Source organism: Meriones unguiculatus, chromosome 7 (assembly GCF_030254825.1).
Source record: "Meriones unguiculatus strain TT.TT164.6M chromosome 7, Bangor_MerUng_6.1, whole genome shotgun sequence".
NCBI classification, from domain to species: domain Eukaryota; kingdom Metazoa; phylum Chordata; class Mammalia; order Rodentia; family Muridae; genus Meriones; species Meriones unguiculatus.
In genome coordinates, this window is record NC_083355.1 from 8445678 (window position 1) to 8464644 (window position 18967).

At 44.1% G+C, this 18967-nt stretch overlaps 1 protein-coding gene across 3 annotated transcripts in view; it reads left to right on the forward strand.

Moving 5' to 3' along the window:
- Vcf1 (VCP nuclear cofactor family member 1) overlaps positions 1-18967 on the forward strand; it is a 21306-nt gene continuing 2339 nt past the window's right edge. Inside the window, exons 1-2 of one of the 3 annotated variants that reach the window (XM_021634939.2) lie at positions 1-371; positions 7393-7492. In XM_021634939.2, coding sequence (XP_021490614.1) covers positions 1-371; positions 7393-7492 — 471 coding nt within the window. The other 2 variants (XM_060386464.1, XM_060386463.1) reach the window with 2 other exon arrangements.

Genomic DNA, 18967 nt, shown 5'->3' on the forward strand with positions numbered 1-18967 from the left:
ATGCCTTGGACACCTAAACGAGGTCCTGGGCGTTCCCGGTCCGTCCTCCCTCCCCGAACCTGCCTCTTCCTGAGGGCGGGGTTATGGGTGAGCGCGGCCGGCGTCCCGCCACTGCGCAGCCGCACAGGACGATACTACGGCGCCTGCGACATGGGGGGGCGCGGAGGGGACGCCGGAAGTGGCTGTGGCGCGGAGCGGACCGAGGGGTACTCACCGCCCGCAGCCTCCACCCGCGCGGCGGCCAGAGCCCAGGCCCGTGGGGGTGGGCGTGGCGGTCGCCGGAACACAACTCCGTCTGTTCGCTGTCGGCGCGGGGCGGCGCCGCGTCGCTCGCCTTCACCAGCTGCCATGAGCGAGCGCCTCCGCCCCAGGTGAGAGGAGGGACCCGCTTTTCTCGGCAGCCCCTCGGCCGAGGATGTACGCGATGGAGCCGAGGGGCACACGAAGCCCGGGTGGTGCGAGGCTCTGCTCTGCGCTGCTCTGCGGTCCGGGGACGAGGCGGGGAGAAGGCTGCTCGGCCTCGGACACCTGGACCCTGTGGGTAGCCGGAGAGGTGACTCTGGAATCCAGGGCTACTACCCCTTCTCTCTCTTTTTCTTTTTTTCTTCGGCTTCTGCCCTTTCCACTTCGGGTTGAGGTTTTGTTCAGTCCTGCGAGGCAGGCGGTCGTCCTAAAGCTTCCGTGCCCCTCAGTTTCGGCGGGGGAGTTGAGGAGGTGGGAATAGCCGATCTTGGAGAGGCAGCCCCTCAGGGCGCCTCGGAGAGGGGCTGGGACGCCTCGGGGGCGGGGAGCTTCTGGCGCCCCAAGGTCAGGAGAAAGGCGGGGGTTGGGCTTAACCCTGCAGTTGGGAGGGCTTAGGGCAGACTGCAGCGCTGTGTCCTGATCTGTTGTAAAGCCAGAAGGGCAGATGGACCCGGGCGGGTTGTGACCCACCCACTCGCGGTTGTAGCATTAACAGGCAGGATTCTAAACTGTTTGGGTGAGGAGCCGTTTGGCCGGGAGGCGGGAGGCGGATAACATTGCGAGTTATGCCCGCTTACCTACTCCATTGAATCTGGCCTCCGGCCCCAGGCGGCCTCTGAGGGCTTTAGGCCCAATCCAGATGAGGTTTCTTTTCTCCTTCTCATTTTCGTCTTCAAGAAGCTGCTAAGCAGTATGTTGGGTTGCCTCGGAATGAAGAGGACCTGTTTTATTTCTTACTAGAAAGTCTCCTAACTTGTGGAGCCTGATCATCATCAAGTTGTTTCGTTTATTTAAGCCTATCCAGGTTCACTTTATTCCATAGTAGTCTCAGGCTTAAGAAAGTGGATTGTAGGATTGCTTTTTTATTTTTTTATAAGATATTTTATTTATTTTTGTTTTATGTTTCTGAGCGTTTTGTCTGCATGAGTGTGTATGTACATACACTCCGTGCCTGCCTGCTGTCCATGGGGGCCCGAAGAGGGCATCGAATCTCCTAGAACTGGAGTTAACAGATGGATGTCACCAACCCTGTGGATGCTGGCAACCAAACCCCAGCCCCCTCTAAGAACAAGGGGTCCCAGTGGCTGGGCCATCTCTCAGCCCCTGGATCTTATTTCTTTCGTTCTGGGCTGTGAATGTAATTCTGAACGCTGGGATTAAAGGTGTGCGCTACCACACCTTGAAACAGTTATTTCATAGGCAACGTCCTGAGGTTATTTGATCCAGTATTAAAAGTTTGTAGGCCCCTAGACTGAATTGAATTACTGATTTTGGTTATATAGTAATTGTGGCAGAAAGCCTATACTTGATTCAAGATGGTCAAACTTAATTGGAAATTATAAAGTGCCTGCCAATTTTATAATCTGATGTGGCATTAATGTAGTATCAAAAGGTTTAAGCTTACTGATTGTACAGATAGCATGAAGCCATAATCTGGCCAGTTATTAAGAAACATTGAAAGCTTTAAGTCAAGTTGAAAATATGGCCCCAATTACAGTCACACCATTAGAGCTGGGATTGGGACCTTTAGATACAGCAAGCCTGAGATTATCGACGTTTTTTGGATTCTCTTGGAATTTCTCGCTTATCTGACAGGCCTCAGCATTTTCTCTCAAGAACAGTTTTTTTTTATTTTATTATTATTTTTTTTAATCTAATGCTGTAGCTAGTAATCCGAGTTTGTACTGATTGTAGATTTTTTTAATCTAATATATACACAACAATCTTAGTGGGTTACTATCTTCTGGTGACTTCTTTAAATAAGCCGTTGGTTAGAGAACAGACCTTTCTTGGCCAGTTTCAGTGTCTTAATATCTCCAAATCAGTTAATGTTTCTGAATCTGATTCCTCATTTATAAGATGAAGGGTTGAGCAGTGTGTGGTCGGGAAGTCTGCTTTATCACAGATCCCTAAAGTTTGCATATGAATTGGGGGAAAGATAACCCTATAGTAAGAAGCAAGAGCTCTTTCACTTTTAAAGAAGCATTTGAGAGGGTGGTTGCATTTGTCTTTAGAAGATCTGAGTTTGAGGCCAACTTGCTTTATATAGCAAGTTCCAGGCCAGCCAGACTACATAGTGAGACCTTGTCTTAAAATAAATTTAAAAAATTTTTACTTTGAAAAGCAGTTTCTGTGCTCTATGATGACATCTGCCCAGGTTTTTGAAGAGGACCGGGAAGATAGGATAGCAGTGAAACATGAAACGTGTTGGAGTCAGCCGTCTTTGGGAGTAATAGATGCCCAGCAATTATATTTACCTAGGTGAAAAGGAAGTGCCTGGAAAAATACAGTAGACCAACTGTAAATCAGTGATGGTGTCAGTTATAAATAAGGGTATTGAAAGGTGAGTGTTGCCAGGGTAGCATCTAATAAAAGCCAAGAACAAGGAAAATGGAGAATAGGTAGAGTTCATTTTTAGCTCATTACCACCCAAAGGAGAGGACAGTTCACAGGCCTGAGAGATGGTGCTTGTCCCTTGAGAAACTGACAGACACATGACTTCAGAGGTAGATGGGAATTTTAGAACAGCCCCTTTGCTCTTGTTACCGGGAGGAAACATGCCCTGTTGCCCATGAGGAAATGGCAATTTTTGGTCAGGCTCATAAAGTTTGGTGGGAATGACTCAGCAGCCCCAAGCATAACCAGCTGTTGGCATACTGATAAAATAAAAGCTGAGGACCAGTCTGCCGCCACTGTGAGCTTCTCTTTGAGTGTCGCCTGGCTCCCGGCAGGCATTGCTTTACCGACATAGCACTTCCCCATGTAAATTGCCTATATCGGGATGAAAGCAGAAGCTTCTTGGTTCAAATTTATATAGTAAGTTGTTTGTTTGTTTGTTTAGCTAGTTGTTTTTTAGACAGGTCCCCACTATATAGCCCTGGCTGTCATGGAGCTCTCTGTTATAGACTAGGTTGGACTCAAGCTCATACAGGTCTGTTTGTCTCTGTCTCCTGGATGCTGGGATCAAAGGTATGCCCAGTTTTGATTTATAATAGCGTACTCACTTAATGATTATTAAAACTTGTTTAGGGTTGTAGCTCGGTAGAGCCCTTAGGATCTAGTATGTACAAGGCTCTGGTATGCTCTAGTATGTACAACCCAAGCATTACAAATAAAACAAGACATACCCGAAAAAAACTATGCCAAAGTAAAAAATGTGGTTTTTGTCTTGTTTTTGATTTTGAAATAGTTCAAGGATATTGTGTGGCCTTGGAAAGATGGCTCAGAGGTTAAGAACACTGGCTGTTGTTCCAAAGGTCCTGAGTTCAATTCCCAGTAACCCCATGGTAGCTCATAGCCATCTATAGTGAGGTCTGGTGCCCTCTTCTGCTGTGCAGACACAAATGAAGGCAGGATAAATCTTAAAAAAAAAAAAAAAAAAAAGAATATTGTACAAGTGCTAGACGGTCTAGACGGTCTTCTGGGAGAAAGGTAAGAAGTAGAAAGAAAATCTTATGCCATTGCTATGTAATATAAATTGTGTGGTCTCCAGTTACTCAGAACTCCTGGACTTGTCTTTAACACCAGTTCCAGGGGATCTGACACTCAAATAGACATTGTGCAGGGAAAACACCAGTGCATATAAAATAAAAATAAAGAAACCATCTTAAAGAGGGGGGGGGTCTGTTTCCTCTTTAAATCATTGACTCATCCTGTGTCTGGCTCACTGTCTCTCTCTCTCTCCCTCTCTCTTTCTTTCTTACAAATACACACACTCACCCACCCTCGGAGGACTTGGAACCCTAAATAAACTCTTTTGCAGGAGTCCTGCTTGTGGCTGGAGAGCTGGCTCAGAGAGTGTAGATACTTACAAAAAACAAAACAAAACCTCCCAGCTTTTTTCTCTCTCCCTCTCCCTCCCTCCCTCCTTCCTTCCTTACTTCCTTCTCTCCTCTCCTCTTCTCCCGTCTCTCTCTCTCTCTCTTTGTAACTGTCTGTGTGTAGTCTTGGTTGTCCTGGAACTCTCTATGTAGACCTGTAGACCAGTCTGACCTCAAGCTCAAAGAGATCCTTCTGCCTCTGCCTCCTAAGTATTGGGGTTAAAAAGTGAGTGCCCCATCAGGCTCTATCACTTTTATCTTTCTATTAGAGATTTGACTTTGAAAGCATTTTCAGTGTAACTGATCCACCTTTGGAGGTATGGAGCTCTGTCAGTGCTGCCCAGTAGAACTGTTTTGTTTGTTTGTTTTGTTTTGTTTTTAATTGCTTAAAGAGCTTTTTATTAAAGCAAGGTTTTGATAAACAAAAACTTTTTCCTTACTCAGTTATCAGTTCAGTTACTTAGAACAGCTGAGGGCTGGAGAACTGGCCTAGCAGTTAAGAGCACTGATCGCTTAGCTGGACCTGGAGTCAGTTCCCAGCACCAACATGACAATTATTTGTAACTCCAGCTCCAAGGGATCCATTGCCCTATTCTGACATGGACATGTAGGCAAAACACTAATACATATGAGATAAATCTTAAAAAAGTTAACCCAGCAGAGCTGATATGGTAATCTATCCCACAGTAAAGAAGTGCGGACCTGCAGAATCTTTGAAGTTTTATTCTTTGCTGAACTTTTTCCCTAGGGTCCAAAAGCAGTAATTTGGTTGTTGTTTTTTTTTTTAAATTTTGTTAGTTTCATATTTTGTTTGTTGTTTTAAGTAAAACAGCTTAGGACTGGCAGTGTTACTACACAGGCTTTTATTTTTAAGTATATAAGGTTCAAAATGTCCTTTAATTCTAGCATATATCTGCATATTTGGAAGCAGGGGCAGGTGGATCTCTGTGGCCAGCCTGGTCCACATAGGGACAGCCAGGGCTACATAGATCCTTTCTCAAAAAAGAAAAAAAAAAGCCCTTTTAAAATTTATATTTTACAGCATTTTCTATAATAAATTTATATTAACGATTTTTTTTTTTCAGTGAAGCAGGAGTTTCTGTGGTCTCTGACCAATTTCACTGTTGATTTTGAAAGTATATTTAATTATTGTATGTGTGTAGATGTGAGTGTATGTGGAGGTCAGAGAGCAACTTGTAAGAGTTTTCTCCTCCTGCCATGTGGGACCTGAGTTAGAATGCAGGTTGTCAGGCTCGGTAGCAAGCGCCTTTACCTGTTGAGCCATCTGACCAGCCCCCAGATGAGTTTTAAAGGGCTGTAATACCAGCAGTGCCATTGATTGCCTTCTGGGCCGCCTCTACAGCAGCACAGCTAGTTTTCTCAGCCTTAAGGCAGAGAACTGGAAACTCAGGCATGTGAAAGTGTTCTGAGTGCTCAGTCTCAGCATGCCCATGAATTTGGTACTGTGAATGCTGCGTTGCTTCAGCATTTTCTTTTGCTGTCAGAGGGATACATCCTACATAGAAACAGTAAGGGGACCCTATGTGGTTGTGGGTGAAGAGGTTTGGGATTGCAGACTTCCACAGTATATTTGTGCTGGGCATGCTGAAATTGGGAGTGGCTTTGGCAGTAGTAGCTACAGGACTTGCAGCCAGCCTCTTGTGAGTGTGCCATAGCACATTGGGTTGACATGCATGACATGTGAGGAAGCTGGCCTCAGTACTGAAGGGTGGTGTAGGAGCAATGAGGGGCTAGTCCTGGGCAGATCCTGTGATGGGTGAGGCCTGGCATCCTGAGTGGTCCAGTGCGTACTTGGTCTTAGTAAAGTGATTTGGCTGGGAGGTAGTGGACAGCGTGGCAGCATCTGGGCTAGCTGCGCGAAGTAACCTGAAGAGGTACTGGTTGGTCAGAATTGGGCTTGTGGGTGGGCACTGCTCATCCATTTGCTATTCTCTGCATGTATCGGTAGTTAGCCTGGCACACTGCTGAGCCAAAGCTATATATGGTTACTTACGTAGAGCACTGTAATGAAGGGGCTGTGCTGTTAAGCATAATGAGATGAGGTTTCATGCTGTCTGAAATTTGGGGTAGCCCAGGCTGGCCTCAAATGTGCGTGCAATGCTTTTTCTGCCTCAGCTTCTTGCAATTGTAGGTATAGCCACTATGCCTGGCAGTAACTGTTTTTTTTTTTTTTTTTTAATTTTTAAATTAATTACTTTTGCTTTTTTGAGACAGTCTTACCCTTGCTGGCTCAGAACTCACTGTACAGAACAGGCCTTGAACTTGCAGTGATCCCCCTGCCTCTCTACTTCCTAAATTCTGGGATTAGAAGTATAAGCAGGATATGGATTTTAAATTTTGGTTTACTTTAAATGGCCACATTAGTGGTGGCATATTAGGCAGGGTATTCCAAGCAGTTGGTCTTAGAAGCAGCTATTCCTCCTTTCATTTATTCCTGTTTTTCTAGTTTGAGATTAAGAATTCTTCTGATAGCATCTAGTTCTTGTAGATAGGCTAAATAAACACTCCCTGTCATAGTGAGAACACTTGCTAGATTTGTTTTTCCCCTTTTAACCTGGCAGTTCTAACCAGTTTGTACTGTCGCTCAATGACAACTCAGTGCAGTGCTGTGACAGTGCTAGTTGTATATCCTGAGCTTTCCAAGGATGGCTCAGAAAAGCAGTACGCACCACCCTCTATCCTGCTACCAAGCAGGGCATTAGTTACCCTCTCACCAACCTGCGTTTTCCTTTGCGGCGCCATCTTGTGTGTATTTTATATTTTAGGGCAGTACTCTGTGGGCCTGGGAGTAGGGTAGGGAATTTGGAATTATAATTTCAGGGGACATGGCAAGTGGAAACTGAGTTGGGAAGCTTCATCGTTGCTCTCCTCCTGTTACCCTGTTCCCAGCAGGCGTTCGGAAAATAGCCTTTCCCTGTTAGGCTTGGCCTGACTGACTGTCTCTGCTTGTTGCCCGTGCTGGTATATTCATAGTTTCTCCTATTGGAATGTCGTGATGGATTAACTTTTCTATGTTGTTTTGGCTTATAATTGAAATGTCTGCAGGCTCCATAGCTGGTTCTTTTTTCTCTTTGTGATTAAATTTCAGGAAAAGGAGAAGAAATGGCAATGACGATGACCACCACCCTCCTCCCCAGACCAAAAGGAGCAGTAGGAACCCCATCTTCCAGGACTCCTGGGACACAGAGGTAGGTAGAGTGGCCTCAGACTCAGTTGCATGACCTGGTGTCCTTCGCATAAATGGACATAAATGGAGTTTGTTTGTTCAAAGAATATCTCACCTTCCTTGATAGTGGTAGTCTCCACCTTACTTGCTTACTTTCTGCCTCATTATTTTAAGGCAGAGTTTTAAGGAGCAATTCTGGCTGGCCAGGAACTCAGTGTGTAACCTGGTTGGCCTCAAGTTTGTGGCTGTTCTCCTTCCTTAGTGCCGAGTTGTGGCCAAGTGCTGGTGGGTTGCGGGTAAGTGCTGGCACAGCAAGCCTTTAATTCTGCTTTTGAATTAAAGCCTCTTAGAGGAAGGTAGGCACTGTTCTGCCAGGCAAGCAAAGTGTACATGTTTACACACACACCATTTATGGGACACCCATCTTGGAATCTTCTAATTTTACATTTCCTGATGGTTTATGAACTGTGATAACTATGATTGTCCCTAAGGGAGACATAGTTATTGCTTGTATTCAGCAGAGTGTGTACACTGTCTACAGAGATCCCTTTATAAGGGTTTTTATTCCTCAGTGTGTTCTAGGACGTGTTCTTCCAAAAAGTTGGGAAGGCAGAATGAGACAGGTAGGGAACACCCTCAGAGTTCTTTGCAATTTTTGTTTTCCAGGACGAGTGCTCTTTTGGGGGGCTTGTCTGTGTAGTTGGCAATCGATAAGCTGGGGACAGAACTAAAGGATAAAGTGCTGAGGGTGAATTGTGTCGCCTACGCATCCTGGGTCCTTACACACACACTAAAATAAATTCTGCTGTATTTGGTTCCCACCAGTAAGATTTGCCTTGCATCTAGACTCTGTACCACCGATCCAAAGTCACTCGGAAGGGGACACTGTGACCTTCGTGTTTCAGGGCCAGTTAATGAACAAGTCTAGGGTGTATTCCTGCCACATGTAGACTTGGTTCTGATAGCATCTCCCACTTCTAAAAATCTTAGTCTGCTCTTTTTGTTTTTTAAAAGAAATAGCCAAAAAGTAGTTCAGGTTTTGTTTAATGGGATGATTGGGGAATCCCAGGGATGAAGGAAACCAGAGCTCAGAGATGCTGCAAGCATCTTAGGGTTAAAACACTAACAGCCACAGACTTTTGACCATGCTGTCTGTGCCTTTGATGCTTGAGAACAGGATAAAAAAATGTCTTCCCCCCACCCCCTTAACTTGAAAACTTCTGTTTTCCTTTGAAAATTAAAAAATTTAAATTTACTTACCATCGTTTGTGCGTGTGTGTCCTGGGGTGGCCACTGTGGAGAGCCCAGGACAATCTGCATAGAGGTATTGGTTTTCTTCTTCCACTGAGTGGGACTTGAGAATCAAATCAGTTGTCAGACTTGGGCAGGGAAGTACCTTTGCCTGCTGTCTTGCTAGATCTGGTTTGTCTTCTTTTTTAAAGTATTTTTTACTTATGCATATGTATGTGTGCCTACTTGAGTTTATGTATGTCACAGGCTTGGAAGTACATGGAGAGGCCAGATTGAACCAGCTCCCTAGAACTCAATATAAGTGCTTGTGAGCCTACCTGACCTTGATTCTGGGAACCAAACCCTGGGTCCTTTGAAAGCAATAAGCACCTCTAACTGCTGGAATGTGTCTCAGGCACCTCTGATTCCTTATTTTAAACATGTATTTTAGTATTAGGGTTTTTTGCTTGTTTCTGCTTTTTTGTGAGGGAGGCTACTCTCACACAGGGTCTCTCTTATGTAGTTCTTGTTAGCCTGAAACTTGCTGTGCAGACCAGGCTGACTTTGAACTTGAAGATCTACCTGTCTTTGCCTCCCAAGTATTGGGATTAAAAGTGCACCACCAGACTATATTGTTTATTTTTTTATTTTTTGTTTTTTTTCCTGAGATAGGGTTTCTCTCTGTAACAGCTCTGGCTGTCCTGGAACTTGCTTTGTAGACCAGGGTGGCCTTGAACTCACACAGACCCACGTGTCTCTGCCTCTTGGGCACTGGAATTAAAGGGGAGTACCACCATGTCCAAGTAGGCTATATTGTTTTAGTTGTAGTTTCTAGAAAATGCCCTTGACTCAGTTTCTACCATCTATGCATTGCTTTCCAGAAGAAAATGTTGACTTTTGACTTAATCTTTGGATCACATATCTTTTTCTTGCCCACACAAGTTCCGCTATTGAGCCAGTCTGGAATGAACAGTCTGAAGTGTGGGTTAGCTGGTTCTCAGAAAAGCTTAAGGCTGCTGTGACAGCCTTTGTCTAAACCCACTGGCAGGTCACCCATCTTGGTATCCTAACCATTCCTTTCAATGTTGTTTGATGGGCGTAGGCTGCTGTGCTGAGCTTGTTCTTTGGTAAGGTAATAAGTGAACAGCAGGTGACCTAGAGAGGTAGAAGGCCAAGGTCTACTGAAGTGGTAAGCAGAGCCCCAGTGACTGACTTCCCGTTGGGAGAGGTTCTTCTGTTTGTAGCACAAAGACAGCTTTGGAGACATTGGGATTTTTTTCCCTCATAATTGTATATAAAAGAAAATAAATTATTAATATTGTTAGTTGATATAATAAACTGCTGACTCAGCAAAAGTGTTAACTTTTAATTGAGAGGCTGGCTGACAATTGTACTTATTTTAAAGATCTATCTATCTATCTATCTATCTATCTATCAATCAAGTATAGTGTGTTCTGCCTGCATATATGTCTGCACACCAGAAGAGGGTACCAGATATCATTGTAGATGGTTGTGAGCTACCATGTGCCTGCTGGAATTTGAACTCAGGACCTGTGGAAGAGCAGCCAGTGCTATTAGCTTCTGAGCCATCTCTCCAGCCCCTGCATTTTTTTTAGAGTAAGATAGGACTCATTTCTTGGGGCTGGAGAGATGGCTCAGCAGTTAAGTACATTGGCTGTTCTTCCAAAGGACGTGGGTTCAATTCCTAGTAACACATGACAGCTCATAGGGGATCTGACTTCCTCACATAGATATACCTGCAGGCAAAACATATAAAACATAAAACATTTTTTGAAATACTAAAATAATTTTAGAGTTCCTTTTCTGGTGAGTGATTTGTTTAAAGTCACTACCTATAATGAACTTCTAAAACGTACTCTTCTGCTGTATATAGTAGTTGGTCACTACTGGGAGATCAGATGCTGTGGACACTTCTTGCCTTGATGTTCTGAGTGAAGGGCTGGTGAGGTCTGATATGGAGATTTGCTCTGCAGGGAGAAGCTTTACTCTGTGTACATTTTCTTCCTATCATTTTAGTAGGTCTCTTTCCACTCATGTGGAGAAATTGGGCCACAGAAAAATAGCGTGGCTGCTAGGATGTAGAAGAGGCTGAGAATCTGGCCTTAGAACTGCTTGCCTCCAACTGGTATGAGCTGCTTTCAGAAGACAGCTGCCAGTTCAGATGGGCTTTGCTAAATATAGCCAGGAGCAGCCAGATCCTAGGCTTCTCTTCAGTCACAGAAGTAGAATTCCTTCACCTGGAAAATTTCCCAAGTAAATTCTGTGATATGGTAGTGCTGGAGACAGCCTGAAGGGCTGACCAAAATAAATAAATAAATAAATAAATAAGCAACGAGATTAATTTTTTTCCTTCATAATCCTTACTTAGTATTCGAGGACTTTGAATTTTAACTCCAGTGACTTAGAGGTAACGGCAAGCCTTAGGATTCTCCTCTGCCTGGCATGTCCTTGTATGTATCATGTGTGCATGCATGGAGGCCAGAGGCTGAATTTGGCTTCCCCTATTGCTCTCCACCTTATTGTTAATTTAAAAATTTATTATTATTTGTATGCATGATATATGTGTCACACTACATTTGTAGGTCAGGGGACAACTTTGTGGTGACTCCCCTTCCAGCTTTATGTGGGTTTGGGGGCTCAACTCAGGTGGCCTTACACAGCAAGTGCCTTTACCCACTGAGCCATCATCTTGCCGGTGCTCTGCATCCTCATCATCTTCATCATCATCATCTTTTTTTTTCGTTGTTGTTGTTTTTCAAGACAGGTTTCTCTATGTGGTCCTGGCTGTCCTGGAACTTGCTCTCCAGGCTGGCCTCAATCCTCCTGCCTCTGCCTCCTGAGTGCTGGGATTAAAGGTGTGCACCACCCCTGCCTGGCTTCACCTTCTTTTTTGAGACATAATCTCAGCAAACCTGGAGCTTGCCATGTTTGCTAGATGGCTGGACTGCCAACCTCAGGTTCCGAGTCTCCACCTCCCCAGTGCAGTCCCCTGCGATTACAGATGCATGCCACTGCGCCCAGGACTTTATGTGGGAGCTGGGGATACAAACTCAGGTCTTTAGGTTTGCACAGCAGATATTTTACCAACTGAGCCATCCAGCCCCTGATACTGTTTTTAAATCAAGGTATACTATAGAATAGCCAGTACCTATACTACATATAGGCTAGTGTAAAATTAGGTTTTTAGCCATTCTTAATGAGCCCTGATAGCACCTAAGCTAGGCATGCCTCTCTTCTTAGTGAGCAAGACAGGAAGTGATTTATTAACTTGTGTCTTTGTTTTTGTGAGTCCTGTATAAAGGCAGCAGTATTCTTTTTTCACTCATTCATTCATTTTCATTCATTGAATTTTTTTTTTTTTTTTCCTCTATGTAGCCTTGGCTGTCCTGGACTTGCCCTGTAGACCAGGCTGGCCTCGAACTCACAGAGATTCACCTGCCTCTATCGCCTCCCCAAGTTCTGGAATTATAGCTGTGTGCCATCGCTCCTGGCTCTTTCCTTCCTTTTAAGGTGTACTTATTTTATGAGTATGTGTTTTGCCTGTGTATGTGTGCATCACATGTGTTCCTGATGCCCAAGGAGGTCAGAAGAAGGCATTGGATTCCTTGGAGTTTGATTGTTTCGGAGCCGCCATGGAGATGCTGGGAACTGAACCCTTGGTCCTCTGAAGAGTAGCAAGTGCCCTTACCTGCTGAGCTAACCCTTTAGCTCAGTATTCTCTTTCTTGAGCATAAGACTGGTAAAAATGGACTAGATTAGGCAGGTAAAGTGGCTGTGTCTGTAATCCCAGCACTTGGTAGGCTGACGCAGGAGGATCGCCATTAGCTTGAGACCCAGCCACAGGGCTGGTAAGTCTTGAGCCAGCCTGGGATGGTGTAAAACCCCTGTCTCAAAAGAACTTAAGAAAAAAGGCAGTTTTATTTCACAGGAGCTGGTCTTGCTGGTTTGAGTTGTAGTTGTACACATGGAGGAGTGATCTATTTTGGGTGTAATTAGTGTCTGTAAATTATACTGGATGCTCCTATGCAAACTTGGCTTCCTGTACTTAAGTGTGTATATACAAACCTTATAAACATGAGTGAATGAATGAATGAATGAAAGTGGCACATTTTAGTGCACAAGTACCCTCGCCAGTGTTCCCCATTACTGTGAGATATTGGGGAATAGGGTGAAATAATGTAGAGCTGAAACAAGTAACTTCCCAAAAACAGCCTGTGCCTTCTTGTCTTTACAATAAGAGAGGAATTCTGATGCTAATACTGATCCCCAAGAGTGTTCTTAGTAAGAGTATAAAGGGGTTCCCAAAATAACAGAAGCAGGGAGTATACAGATCTTCAAAGTCAGGATGTAAACTCACTGCTGTAACTAGCTGTTGGGTTGCAGTGGGAATGTGCTTGCATTCATTCATTCATTCATTCATTCATGTAGTCACTTACTCACTGATTCCCTCATTTACATTATAGGGTTAAGGGTTGGGGATTTAGCTCAGTGGTAGAGTGCTTGCTAGGTGCAAGGCCCTGGGTTCAGTCCTCAGCTCTGGGGAAAAAGAAAAAAAGACAAAATAACATTATAGGGTTAAACCTAGAGCCTTGCATGTGCCAGGTGCTAAGCTGCATCCTCATTGTAGCTTAGCATAATCTTACAAAAGATGCTTTTAATTTTCATTTTATTCAGGAGTGGTTTGCGTACCTGTATTTCTGTGTACTATGTGCTTGTGTAGATTTCCCTGGAACTGGAGTTTTAGAAGGTTATGAGCCACCGTGTGGGTATTGGGAACTGAACCCAGGTCCTCTGCAAGAGCAATCAGTGCTTTTAACTGCTGAACCATTTCACCAGCTCCAAGTTGAGCATAATTTAAAAAATGTTTATATTAAAGTGCATGTTTTTTTATTTTAATTTAGATTTTTTGTGTAATTTACTATTCTGTTTTACTCATTTTTATTACATTTATTATATGTTGTATGTGTCTACCACTGTGTTTTGCTTTTCTAAGACAGTATCTTAGTAACTCATGCTGGCCTAGACTCACTATGTAGCTCAGGCTAGCCTTTAACTTTGTTTGCGGTGATCCTGAGTCTACCTCCCAAGTACTGTGATTTGCAGGTGTGAGCCACCAGGCTAAACTAAAACCCTCAATTTTTCTATCTTGAATCTTTTTTGGGGTAGTAGGTACATGCCAAAACACAGAATTGTTTGGGGTAGCTCTTGTGTGAGGAACTACGGCTGTTGTTTATAACTCTGTGGTAAAGGAACTTTGAAAATTACCTTTTGTTTTGTTTTGTTTTGTTTTGGAGATAGTCTTGCTATAGCCTAGATTCTCCTGCCTCTCCTCTCTGATGTGGGATTACAGGAATGTGTCAGCACATTGCACATGAGAGTTTTTTTGTTGTAAGCATTGGTGAGTGTGGAGATAAGAGGAGCGAGGGCCTTAAAGATGAAGATGCTTTTTCTAGATGGGCTTACTGCGACACACTTTTAGTCTCAGCACCTGGGAGGTGGAGGAAGGCAGATCTCTGAATTCAAGGCCAGCCTGGTCTACAGAGTGAGTTAGTTCCAGGACAGCCAGAGCTACATAGTGAGACCCTGTTTATAAAAACCAACCAGGGGCTGGAAAGATGGCTCAGAGGTTAAAAGAGCACTTGCTGTTCTTCCAAAGGTTCTGAGTTCAATTCCCAACAACCACCTGGTAGCTCACAACCATCTATACTATGATCTGGTGCCCTCTTTCTGGCACACATGCAGGCAGAATACTATATACTGTATAAATAATAAATAAATAAATAAATAAATAAATAAATAAATAAATAAATCTTAAAAAAAAAAACAAAAAAACAACCAACCAACCAAAACCATAAAATACCCTTCCTTCTTCCTTCCTGCCTTCCTGCCTTCCTTGCTTCCTTCCCTCATTTTTTCCTTCCTTCTTCTTACGTTCCTTCTTTCCTTCCTTTCTCTTGTGATAAAGGGGAGAAAGCATATTCTAGGTTATAGATATATACATACATTCTGGTTCTGATTATTTTAGTTAGCATATATTAATTATACATAATAATAGGCTTTATTATGGCATTTTCATGTATACATGTATTTTATTGTCCCTATCCCCCTTTCTGTTCACTTTCTACCCAGAACCTCTTATATTTTCCTGTATTCATTATTTTTGTTGTTGTTGACTATTTTTGGTGACCCTGAGTTTCCTAAGGATTGCTTGCAGGAGTGTGGTTAAGTTCCCATGGAGCATAGGCTTCTTGCAGTGGGTGTTCCACAGAAGAACATCGCCAGGCAGCCACCTATAGATATTGAGGGAGGGGTGAAGGTTTGTGAGCCTCTTTCCCGGCAGCTACCATTGTCTGCAGATAGGTCCTGGGGCTCATGGCTCCTTTCTTTCCATGGCAGGATGTTGACAGGCCCAATCTTTAACTTTTTTTTTCCAAGACAGGGTTTTCCTGGACTTGCTTTGTAGACCAGGCTGGCCTCAAACTCAGAGGTATCCTCCTGTCTCTGCCTCCCCAAGTCCTGAGATTAAAGGCATGCACCACTGGACCTGTTTTGTTTTGTGTTGTGTTTTGTTTTGTTTTGTTTTGTTTTGTTTGAGACAGGCTTTCTCTATATAGCCCTGGCTGTCCTGGAACTCACTCTGTAGACCAGGCTAGCCTTGAACTCACAAGAGATCCATCTGCCTCTGCCTCCCTACTTCTGGGATTACAGGTATACATCACAGCCCATCTTCAATCTTTAACTTTTAAAAATGACATTTATTTATTTAGCGTTATGCTTGTGCAGAACAGCGAACAACTTATGAAAGTTGGTTTTCTCTCTACACTATGTGGGTCCTGGCTATTGAACTCAGGTTGTCTGGAATGACAATAAAGTACCCTTACCCCTGAGCCATCTCACCAGCCTAGGTGGATCTGTTCTTGCATGGGTCTTGCACCAGTAAACACTGCTCTTGTGAGATCAAAACTGCACAGGCACTGCCATGTTCTGAAGCACGTTACCTCAATCACCTTCTTCTGGCTCCTACATTATTTCCTTCCCAACTTCTGCAATATGAAGGAGGCAGTGATCTGGACATCCCACCTGTGGCTGTGTTCCTTGACGAGTTACAACTTACACCAGACTTCTGGTGCACTAATCTGTAACAGCATGATGGAGATGGCAGTTTGATAGGCATGTCATGTCTATTTAGCTTCCCTGCCGAGGTCTAGGACGTCCCTGGCTTCCAGCATTTGGAGGGGCTTATGGTACCTGTTGAATCCTTCCCTTGGAGTAGGTCTCACATATAACCCGAGAGTTTGATTTCCTCATTACTCATTTAGCACTGTTGGCTATGTACTTCTTGCCTGGCTGGCTGGTCAGTAGTATAGCACCGAGGGTCCACAGCTGAGAGTTCTCCCTGGGCAGCCTGCGTAGCACCCTTTAGCAGAGCTAGCTTTAGAGAGCTAGCTGTTGAGGAGCTAGCTTGTTTTAGCTTGACTTCTGTAATCGTTTTTGTTTGGTTTCTGAGAGGCATACATATATATATATATATATGTATATGTATATATGTATATATGTATATATATGTATATATATATCTGGGAGATATATATATATCAGATATATATATCTCCCAGATGTCCCCAGCTGGCCTTACATTCCAGATCTTCCTACCTTCATCTTCAGAGTGTTGGGATTACAGGCCTGTACTGCCATGCCTGGCTTAGTTCTGATTTTATGAAGCAGAGTGACTCCACAATTAATATGCTTGCTTGGACAGCTTTCTAAAGCCTATGAGTAGAAAACAGTATTTAGAGGGTTTAGCTTTTGCCGTGGTGTAAAGGGGTTATTGTTTAAGCTGGCGTCACAACCTGGTAGAGATAGAACTAAAGGCAGGCCTACCCAGGGGAGCAGCACTTCATATCTGGTGAGACTTTGAGAAACAGTGATGACCTCCTTTAAAGTATTCATTCTCTGCTTTGCAGTTTCTGCATCATGTCTTCTTCCTGTCTGTCACACAGCTTGCCAGGCTCCCAGAAGCCTTTGCTGCTTTTTCACCCTTTGTACCCTCAGGCTTATGGTCTGAACATGTTTTCTCTGGTCTGCTACTGCTCCTCTCTTTCTTCTCAAGTCTTATCTGCAGGCTCCTCCCTCTTTCCCTCCCCAATCTGCCTTTGCTTTCTGCGGCCCGTGGTACTTTCTCAGGGACCTTCCGTTCCTCTTCTTGCTTGGCTTCATTGTTGACTGCTGAAATTTGCAGGGAGTGTGCAGAGTGGTGTTGATATTCCAGCAAGTGTTTCCTGATACCTGCTGCCCCTGCATGTGTGTCCTGTGTCCTCATTCAGCTGGGCCTGCACTGCCCTCCAGTCCCCCCCTGGGCTGTGACACACACCTTCAGCATTTCTAGTCCCCTGTGCCCACCTCCTGCTCAGCCTATGTGGAAACCTCAGTGGGCCTCTTTTTTTTTAATTTAATTTTTTTTATTATTAGTTACATTTTATTAACTCTGTATCCCAGCTTTATCCCACTCCCTCATTCCCTCCCAATCCCACCCTCCCTCCTTCATCTCCTCCCTGCTCCTTTCCAAGTCCACTGATAGGGGGGACCTCCTCCCCTTTCATCTGACCCTGTTTTATCAGGTATCTTCAGGACTGGCTGCAAAGTCTCCCTCTGTGGCCTAGCAGGACTGCTCCTCCCTTCGGGTGTGGGGAGGTCAAAGAGCCTGCCATTGAGTTCCTGTCAGAAATAGTCCCTGTTCCCCTTACGATGGGAAACCAATTGGTTACTGAGCTACCACAGGCTTCATCCGAACAAAGGTTCTAGGTTATATCTATACATGGTCCTTGGTGGAGTGTCAGTCTCAGAAATGACCCCTGTGCCCAGATAGTTGGTCCTTGTGGAGCTCCTATCCATGGATGTGTTACCACCATTTTGCCCTGATTGAGCTGAGTAAATATTTACCAAGTGCCTGAGCAGCTCTGGTGACGGGCTTGTAGCAGGCACACACGTCTGTTTGCATAGCAGGTGGCATGAGAACAACTGGTGTTCTGGCAAGCGCACCAAAAGCCCACAAAGGGACTCCAGAATGTCTGCCCAGGACTGTGCCCTTCTGGCTGCACTGTGCTGCCAGCAGTAATGATGATATAATGGCTGCCCTTACACAAGACCCCTTTTCCACAGGTTTTCAAAACAGAGTTCTTCAGAGTGGCCAGTGCTTCCGTGAGGGGGTTAACAGCGAACAGCAGGACACCAGTTTTGGTAAAATTTCAGTGCAGGTGTAACAAGGATTTCATAAAATTGTATACCAGCTCAGGGTTGCAACCTTTGCTCAGGTTTTGATTCCTTCCTAGATAAAGGAGGGATAGTTTTAATACTAATGTCAAAAGGCAGGTATTTTTTGAATGACGTGCTTTGATGAGGTTTCTGAGGAGTTTCTTTAAGATGAGTGAACGCGGTCACGCTCATTAGAGGACACATGGTGCATACTCAGGCACACATGCATGAGTTGGAAGCAAGATTGAAAGTGTATTTTCTTTTTTGTACTAAGTGGTCATTGGACATTATTTTGAGTGTAGGTTTCAGTTACCTGTGTTCAGAGTTTATTTATGGATGGGGCATGCCTTTTCTATCTCCTGTACCAATAGCTGATAATTCCTTTGAAGCTGAAAACCACCTTTGATTACTGGAAATGGTGGAATGAATGATCCAAGCAGGCAGAGAAGGGAAGGAATAAGATGTAGTTGAAAGGTGTGGAGTCAAGGTCCATGCTTGAGTGAGACCCACCCCCTTCCCACCTGACAGGGTTGTGTGTATGAAGCCAGTGTCTGAGGGCATAAATTAAATTTCTTTATGGCATTTCAGTGTTGACTTTTTTAGGGTTGTTCCTTCTCTCCCCCATCCTTGTACTGTGTCGTCCCCAGGAATCCCCTTCCTACTGTCATGTCTCATGTTTCCTGTTACATTGCCTATCCCCTTTAAGCTGTACCCAATGTCCACATAAAATCTGGGATAGATTAATATTATAATTTCAAGATGTATCCATCTTCACATAAAACTCATATATGTTCATTTTCCTTAACTTATGACCCAGCGATACCACCCCTGGGCATATATTCAAAGGACTTTGCATCCTACCACAGGGACACTTCCATATTTGTGTTTATTCTCTTCAGAGTAGCAAGGAAATGGAGTCATCTTAGGTGTCTATCAAGAGATGAGTGGATATGAAAGTGTGGGCATATACACGGTGGAATTTTGTTCAACTGTT